This window comes from Gekko japonicus, unplaced genomic scaffold, assembly GCF_001447785.1.
Source record: "Gekko japonicus isolate JY-2015 unplaced genomic scaffold, Gekko_japonicus_V1.1 scaffold339, whole genome shotgun sequence".
Taxonomy (NCBI): domain Eukaryota; kingdom Metazoa; phylum Chordata; class Lepidosauria; order Squamata; family Gekkonidae; genus Gekko; species Gekko japonicus.
The window spans coordinates 439,668-448,790 of NW_015169182.1; the positions used below are offsets into that span (position 1 = coordinate 439,668).

The 9,123-nt window shown below is 42.4% G+C and overlaps 1 protein-coding gene across 1 annotated transcript in view; it reads left to right on the forward strand.

The window, feature by feature from the left end:
* Positions 1 to 8,681, forward strand: part of ANAPC1 (anaphase promoting complex subunit 1) — an 82,149-nt gene extending 73,468 nt beyond the window's left edge. Inside the window, exons 44-48 of the mRNA XM_015416134.1 lie at positions 2,824 to 2,910; positions 5,752 to 5,847; positions 6,351 to 6,549; positions 7,312 to 7,446; positions 8,393 to 8,681. Of these exons, the coding sequence (XP_015271620.1) occupies positions 2,824 to 2,910; positions 5,752 to 5,847; positions 6,351 to 6,549; positions 7,312 to 7,446; positions 8,393 to 8,508 (633 nt within the window). The 3' untranslated portion in view covers positions 8,509 to 8,681. The remainder of the gene's footprint in view (positions 1 to 2,823; positions 2,911 to 5,751; positions 5,848 to 6,350; positions 6,550 to 7,311; positions 7,447 to 8,392) is intronic.
* The last annotated feature ends 442 nt before the right edge of the window (positions 8,682 to 9,123 follow it).

Genomic DNA, 9,123 nt, shown 5'->3' on the forward strand with positions numbered 1-9,123 from the left:
ATAAAAGCCTGGATAAGCTGAGACTTCTTTGCAGAGCCATGAAAAACCCTATCCAAAAGAAAAATGCTTTTCTTCACCCTTCTTTCTTTCTTTATTTGTTTATTAATTGAATTTATTAACCACCCTCCCCAGTAGGACTGGGCTCAGGGCGGTGTGCAACATAATGAGATAAAACATCGCATAAAACAATTTAAGATCAGGCTAAAACAGTAAAACATCATAACCAGTCTGATCAGCCCAGTAATCTAATTAGCTATCGATGGCACTAAAATCCCAATAATGCCGCTGTCTCATGGGGGAAGGGGCAGGGGGGAGGAGGATGGGAGTGCCAAGACGGGACCGTTGCTGTCCTCATCCAAACTCCTGGCAGAACATCTCTGTTTTGCACGCCCTGCGGAATTGTAGCCTATCCCCCAGGGCATGGATGTAACTCGGCAGAGAGTTCCACCAGGTTGGCTAGCCCTGGCTCTGGTTGAGGACAGCCGGAGGCTGGCTCAGCCCCTTCCATTCAGTGGAGTTCTGTGGGCTCTGATTGGCTGGCAATCACTTGGATTTGCATGAGACCTAAATCACAAGGTTTTGTTCAGGGCCTTGGAGGACTGGTAGGACTTTTAAGGTTGATTGCCACACACTCCTCATTCCTGTTCCTGGGAATCCCCTCTCCCCAGGAACAGGAAAGGGGGGGGGGTTGGGGCTACCATAGGAAGGGTGTAGTGGGGAAAAGTTACTCGGCATGTGGAAGGCCTTCTGCCCATGGAAACATTCGTTTGGATCCAAGCCAATGTTTTTCAAAAAGATGAATTTAGTGGGGGGTTTTCCCCATACTTGAGAATTATGCTGTCAGAACCACGGTGTTGTAGAATAAACTGAGGAGTGTGTGTGTGTGTGTGTGTGTGTGTGTGTGTGTGTGTGTGTGTGTGTGTGAAAAGTGCCGTCAAGTCACAGCCAATTTATGGTGACCCCAGCTAGGGGTTTTCAAGGCAAGAGAGAAGCAGAGGTGGTTTGCTATTGCCTCCCTCTGCACAGTTTTCTTGGTGATCTCCCTTCCAAGTACCAACCCTGCTTAGCTAGCAAGATCTGATGAGATCAGCCTATACCATGCCGCCTTCCCTCCCAAACTGAGGGATACCGCAGCTGAATCCGAACAGATGCAAACTGTGCTTGAATGCACATGTAGCTCATTCAGGTGAAAATTGTGTGTGGCAAGTCACAAAGTGCTTTTTAAATTTTCCTCTGAATTTCTTGACGTTGATCGTCATGGCTCCCTGGTAGTTGGTAAACAAAGTCTGCATGATGGTTAACTGTTTGGCCTGTGTTGCATTTATGGTATATTATGAAAATTCTGCCCGTATTATTCATGAGCAGTCCAGATTGGGCACTCTCACCCTGAACTCATACTCTGTTTATAATTAATAAGATGATGTGTTTTGAGCTGCTTTTGTGTCTGCGTCATTGGTATTTATCAGACCATGCAGCTGGGCTGGTAAAATAGAACAAAGTCCTGTGGCACTTTAATGACTAACGACTTTTATTTGAGGATGGGGCTGTGGTACTAGGGATGCCAGTCCCCAGGAGGGGGTGGGGGATCCCCTGATTTTTGTGGCTCCCCCCAGATGCCAGCCAGCTGGCCGGCAGGGGAAAGCCTGCCTCCAACAGTCATCTGCAGCCCCATTTAAAAAGAGCAGGTGCCATGCACACCTGCCCTGCAAGCCATGAATTCGTGGTTTGTAGGGCAGGCACATGGGGTGCCTGCTATTCTCAAGTGGGGGCCATGCACGCTTGCCCTGCAAGATGCAAATTTGCAGCTTGCAGGGCAGGCATGTGCGGTGCCTGCTTTCCCCCCCAACCATTTAAAGGGAAGGTTCCCTTTAAATGATTGGGGGAAAGTTGGGGGGTGCGCGCCCAGTGCTGTGTCCCCGACATGATTATGTCACTCTGCATGATGTCATCGCATTGTGGACAGCCCCTCCTGGGACACCCCCCAAATCCCCCTGAGGGGGAGAAGATGGGACCTGGCAACCCTAAGCTGTGACTTAGTGGTAGGGTTTCTGCTTTGCACACAAAAGGTACCAGGTTCAATCCCTGGTGTCACCAGTTAAAAAAGGGCCAGGCAGTAAGTGATATGGAAGATCTCTGCCCGAGACATTTGGAGAGCTGCCACCAGTCTGACCTTGATAGACCAGTGGTCTGATTCAGTATAAGGCAGCTATATATGTACATTTCAGTATGAGAATTTCAGTGTCCCTTGTAAAAACTCAATATCAATTTAACCTACCAGGTAGGAAGGACAGTTCCTTATGGAAACTGAGTAACAGGTTAAAGTAGTCAAGTTCTGAGCCTGTACTGACGGTGGCTGCCAGCCCAGCTGATTGCTGAGGAGTAGCCATGTTAGACTGTTACAGTAAAATAAACCAAAAGGCCAGTGGTACCTCAAAGACCAACAATGTTTATTTCAATACGATCCCTTGTGAGTCACAACTCACTTTCTCAGAAATGTCATATGGCATTTTATGACTCGAATGAAACTGTGAATCTGGTCCTGCAGTGTTCAAATTTCAGAGGGAAAATTATCATCCTCCGAAGAGGTTCAGATTGTTATGGTTTGATTGGCTGCACTGGTAGGATAGCAAACATGTTAACCACATACAGCCCTTCTGTTTTGCTAAGTGATAATTTAGTAGTAACTTCTGTCCACTAAATTTTCAAATGGATAGTGCTCATTTTGTGTCAAGAAAGTGAAAGATTGCATTATCTTGGCTGTGGTTTCTCATAAACTAAAGAAGAGGAAATAATCCTTCATTTAAAATGCCACTTTATTTTCAGCCAGAAGCCATTTCTGCTTTCACATCTGATCCTGCATTGCTTTCATTTGCTGACTACTTTTGCAAACCGGCTGCAAATATGGGGCAGGTACGTGTCAGGTGTTGCTTTTAAGAAAGTGTGTTCTTTATGAGGAAACAGATTTAAAATTGTCAGAACAGTCTAGGTGACAGAATATGTCATCAAAGTCTGGAGGAGCATTTCATGTGCAGAAGAAACTAACTTTCCATTAAAAAAATATAAGTGCCCATTAAAATTATATTCCAGACTGCTGAATAGATACATGCATACATATAGGAATCTATCTTGTATAGCCCCCATCATCCTGATTTTTGATGGGCTAAACCAGGGGTGGCCAAACTTGCTTAATGTAAGAGCCACATAGAATACATGTCAGGTGTTTGAGAGCTGCAAGACATGAACAAATATTACGTGTTTTATTGAAAAATATGCAAATTTGCTTTATATTAGCATTAAACGAGACTGTCAAAAATAACAACAAAAGGGATAAAAACAGATATCAATAATTATATTTATTTGTCTAATGATATTTGTTTGCTAATGATATTTATTTTTAAGAGAGAAAGAGAAGTAGAGGTGGAAAGAAAGAGAGAGAAAAACAAAGAAAGAAAATAGATGGGGAGGGAGGGGGAAGAAAGAGTGAAAGGAAGGAAGGGAGAGAGAGAAAGAGAAAGAAAGGTGGAAAGAAAGCAAATAGATGGGGAGGAAGGAAGGGAGAAAGAGAGAGAAACAAAGCAAATAGATGGGGAGGGCTCTGCTCCCCCCCCCCCACCTCAAGCCTACCCAGGGGGGGGGAACACTGGCTGGGGAAAGGAAGACCAATAGGGGAGGCATGTCTCCCCTTCCTTCCTCAGCTGCCCTGCCGAGAGCCGCACGATATGTGTGGAAGAGCCGCATGTGGCTCCCGAGCCACACTTTGGCCACCCCTGGGCTAAGCTGTTAATAGCCCATTCGCATTTAAGGCAGCTCTGTTGAATGCCCTCCACACAAATATTCTTGCTTCTGTTTCCATGGAGAACCATGTGAACGGTAAAGAACTCTGCATTCCCAGTTATGTGCAACTGCAGCAATACCCCCTATCACAACTGCTCTAAAAAAGGCTGTTCTTATGACTGCAGTTACATGCAGTACACTTCCAGTTTACATGTTATTTCCTCCATGCAAACAAATATGAACCTGCAGATGTTCACAGGAAGGCTACAGGATGGAATAGTAACATGTGAATTGATCTTGAGCTGTCTGTCTTTCTCTGTAGGCCCATATTGACTCTCTGAAAAAAAAACTGTTTTTTCAAAATCCCTGCTGATTCATAGCTGCTGTTCACCAACACCCTAGACATTTATTCATTTAACTGAATGTGTGTACTGCTCTGTCTCATAAGATTTACTTATGGTACTTACAAGTGAGCCCACAAGCACCTTCTCCACATCTAACATCCACTTCTGTTCTTTCCCTGCTTTGTTCCTTCTCTGCTCTTTGCAGCTTCTCCCAGTTCCCCGATTCCTTTTCTCCCTCCTGCTCGACCTTTCTTTCCTCAATTCTGGTTCTGCTTCCTCCTTCTTGCCTTTCCTGCCCGCCCACTCATTCTCCTCCTCCTCCCTGCCCACTCATCTAAGGTTTCAAAATGGAACTGCAGAAGCCATTTTGGACTACCTAGGCAATACCACAATTGCCTGCAGTTGCCTAAGTAATTCCAAATGGCTGCTGAGGTCTTGTGAGGTAATCTTGTCAGTTATTTTTAAAGTTTTAGTGATATTTTATCCCCCTTTCTCTCCCCCTCTCTTTGTAATTTAAGATTTTTGTTCAAACCTTTAGGTTCTTCTAGATTGGTAGAAACGTTTTCCTTTTCTGTATATTTGCCCCATTGTATGGATTTTTTGATCCACACTCTGGGGCTATATTCAAAATTAGATATATAGAGAGAACGTGTTTCAACAAAAATGTTGTAACAGCCGTTTACTGTGCTTTTTAAAAAAGAAGTAAGCTAATAAGGGTATCAAGCTTTGTGTATACTGAAATCAGCTCAACAATCCCTGCTGATGATCTGTCAAAGTTTCATTTAGAAAATAATGTTTTTTCTATGAAACCTCCCCCCGCCCCTTTCTGGAACAGCCTCCTTGAGGCATCAGCTTCTCTGCATCTTGGCTTTTAGGAGGACTTGCAAAACCTGGATTTTTTACAGCCATTTCTGCTGATGGGTTTGGATTTTTCAGGTTGAGTGGAAGTTGGTGTTCATCTTTTGAAGTTTTATTGCTGTGACTAATTTTTTTTAATAGTTTTTGGTATTGTGAAGATTGTCTGTTTCAATTTTTCTTCTGAACGCTGGGAGGACAGCATATAAATATTTTAAATATATAAAAATGATAGGAAAGGGGGTCCTCAGCTGGAGGGAAGTGCTTGGCTGCCACCTAAAATTCTAGTTTCTGAACTACTTCTAGCTGATGAAAGGTATATTTAAGATTACATCCATTTGAGTTTGAGGATTCATTTGTGATCTTTGCCTGAGGCAATGCTGTAATATATCCATTTAATGCATATTGGAGGATTAATCTTTTGCCTTAAATCATGGTTTTGCCTTAAATCATGGTTTAATTAAATGTTACTGCACAACAGAAAAGTTCCTCCAATCTAAAAAGGACAAGAAGCTAGTTCTAGAGTGCAGACTCTACCCCTTATAGATGGAAAACGAATCTCCAATTGTACAATACAGTTATACTATACAAAGGCTTTGGAACGACTAAAGTATCTGTTTTTGTTGGCTTAAAAATAGGAAGTACGAGTGGGGAAATGCTCATACATGTATAAATTCTACCCTGCATTATTAAACACTCCAAAGAAACCAGCAGAGTAAAGGAAAGTATGCTAGATGCCATTCAGGATGTGCACTTTGTAAACTGTGTCTCTTTTCAGAAACTGGAGGTGTTTGACCTCTTCTCGTCTATCCTATACGAGTGTGTATCTCAGGAGAATCCAGAGATGCTCCCAGCTTATATAGCAATTGACCAGGTAAAGTAAATGATCCCATTTTTGCCCCTCAATAGCTATGCTTGTGCATATGATGTGGCTGTTTTCTCTACTCCCGCTGATTTCTGTGAAAAGAAGCCTCTATGAATCTCTAATAGTAAAAATGTAAAGGTGCTGATGTGTTTCAAATTGAGTTCTGGAAGTCTCTCTTGAAGGGTGAGTTTATGGAATACATTTTCACAGAAAAATGTTGTTTTTTTACTGTAGTTCCTTTATTTTATTTTCAAAATTTATATACCACTTTTCAAATAAATATCTTGACCAGCATGTGTAGGAGAGGCCCATTTGTACAAATAAGGAATGACAAAATTATAGAACTGTCACACTGGATCCATAAATTCAGCTTTAAGTTTCCTCCCGTTTAAAGAGTATTAGGAAGTGGCAAAGACAAGAAAGAATTGTATAGAGTTTTAAAAGCTCTGTCTATGGGGATAAGTTTATTTGCTTCTACAAGTTCATTCCTTCTCTGTTTATTTTTCTGCTAGGCTGTGAGAAGATTAGAAAGAAGAGAAATGTCTGAGACGTTTGATTTGTGGCAGATAAAGTTGGTTCTAGAATTTTTTAACTCCAGAAGTCATCAGGACAGAGTGCGGAAGAACCCACACCGAGGGCTTTTCATGAACTCTGAGTTTTTACCAGTGATGAAGTGTTCTATTGATAATGCTTTGGACCAGTGGCTTCAAGGTAAAAGACTGTCAGTGCTTAGATGAGTCTGACACAGTTGAGGTATTAGTCATGAGACATCTCTGGAATGTCCACACAATTAAGTCAAGAGCATAAACTCCTGCCCTAAAACTATTGCGGTTCTTACGTTTTATAAATGTTTGTGCGAAGCTGGAGATTTTTGAAAACCAGCCAGCCATGTTGAAGCCATTCTAAAAATCTGGCTATGTATATTTTTAACAGTTCACTTCGAACGTTGTCTGTGGATCACACAGCATAATATAAATTTCAGTGTGCAGAGAATGTTCGGGAATCAAAGAGACAAGGGCCCTGCATGTGCCGTGAAGGGATTACTGGTGGGCTTTTGTTTGGAGTCAGCTTTGTACAGCTCCCCAGGGAATATCTCATGCATTGAGAATGCTGCTGGTGGGAGGTAAGTGTCTTTGAACAAGTGTTTGGGGATAACTGAGTGACTGAAATTCCTTCTAGGGGGTAGCCATGTTAGTCTGTGAGACATACATGAGGCAGAAAAGTTATAAACAGGCCAGGTCAAGGGTCTGTGAAATGCGGGAATGTGCAAGATGAAGATGTAATTAAGTAAAATTCAAATATAATCACAAAAAGGAAAGAGACGTTTAACAATAATGGTAGCTGGTAACATAATTCTCTGGTTTTCCTAAACCAGTTAGTGCTTTTTAATGTCTTCTGTACATCTGTTCAGTTCATTATTTAGTAAGTGAAGAAGACCTCTAATCCTCAGCGTGCCTCTTTCTTGCACTGCAGCTGGAGGTGGTGTCTGTTTGCACTCCTATTTAAGCGGGCAGCCAACTGATGAGTCTCAGCTCAGTATCTTAGCCTGCTTCCTCATATACCACTCTGTCCCAACTCCAGGGCAGCTGCTGGCTGGAGGTTTGGAAGGTAAGATTAAATATCAATACTGTATTAAAAACAAAACACTGCTGCTTAACAGACAAGACAGATTTTTTTTTCTTGCTGGTACCATAACAAAAATAGAATATAATATACTGAGTAGAGGATTTCAAACTCTAAGCAGTCACTGATCATTAAAATTACCCACATGTGGTTTTCCCATACTGCAGATAATGAGAGGGGGGGGGGGGCTGGGCCTGAGAAAGTAGCTTGTCTAAAGCCATCTGGTGAGTTCACAGCTGGGGTGACATTTGAATCAGGGACCTTCTCTCTTTTTGTGAGTATTGTGTGTGTGTGCGCGCGCCTGGAAGTCATGGTTGACTTTTGGCAACCCCTAGAGGTGGCTTACTATCACTTGCCTCTGCGTCCTAGCCCTGGTATTCCTTGGAGGTCTCCCATCCAAGTACTTGCCAGGGTCAGCCCTGCTGAGCTTCCAAGATCTGACAAGATGAGGCTTGCCTGGGCTAGCCAGGTCAGGGCTGAATCAGGGACCTTCTGATGCACAGCTCAGTCTTTTGGCCATTATGCTACACCAGCCTTCATTGTTGTGTAGCCATATATTTTACCCACTTGCTAGGAAACCCCAAAGTGTCTTTGCTTTTAAAATACAGGGGCTTCCACACAGGCTTATAACTATGACTTGCCTCCCGAACTGCTGCAGTTTTTATTGGAGCTTCCATATGACTACATCATGCATCCATTCCCTCTCTGGCTTCTCCCATGGTTTTCTCCACTGTTTCCTAAACCTGCTTTATTACAATCCTTCTGGAAAGATTTCTGGATGCTCTTGTTGTTGCTGTGACTTCATTTGCATCTGCAATGGCAATGAGATCACCAAGGGGAATTGTGACCTGTATGTGGAAGCAGTCATAGTGTTTCAGTATGTGCCTTCTATTTAGAGATGCAATTACTTTTCCTCCTTTTATTCCTTTAGGTAGTACAAGCTTTTCTGAATTGCTGTTGAAATTCAAGCCATTGAAACTGCCAGTCCGTGCACTGCTAAGACTTGCTCCTCTGCTCCTGGGAAATCCACAGTCAATGGTTTTGTGAAAGGCTATGAATTTAACACAACCGAGTGACCAAAATGCCAGTACTAGTGCAGTATTTGACTTTGAATGGAAGATGCGCCTGAGCTCAGACTATAGCTAATACATTTTTTTCATTCCCTTTATATGTTTTGACAGTGCCAGGGAGAGGTTTATATATTGTTGGATGATCAACGTGTCCATGCAAATTAATATTTAGTTTTTGTAAATAAAGCTTGTTTGCAAAAAACAAAGTGTCTGCTGATGAGTTGGGCAAATAAACCATCTGGAAGTAATTCGTCAGCCCTGTTCAACAACAGCTTCCTTTGGCACTTGATTAATTGCTTCTAATGGTAACAAATACTGCAAAAAAGAGATAGTTAATTCAGAATATTCAGAAACAACCAAAGGCCAAGCTCAGCTCCTTCTCTCAAGACTCACATGTAAATTTCCAGCACCTGAAGTTGCTTAAAATAAGATCAAAGATACTGTAATGAATATTGTGACCCTACTATGCTATCTTTTATGACTATATTGCAGGAAAGTCATTGGGAAAGGGACTTGGCATTTTCCATCAGACCTCTTCGGAAAAAGCTTCTGCAGGTGATGAGCAGCATAGTTACTGCCCTCCTGCATGACT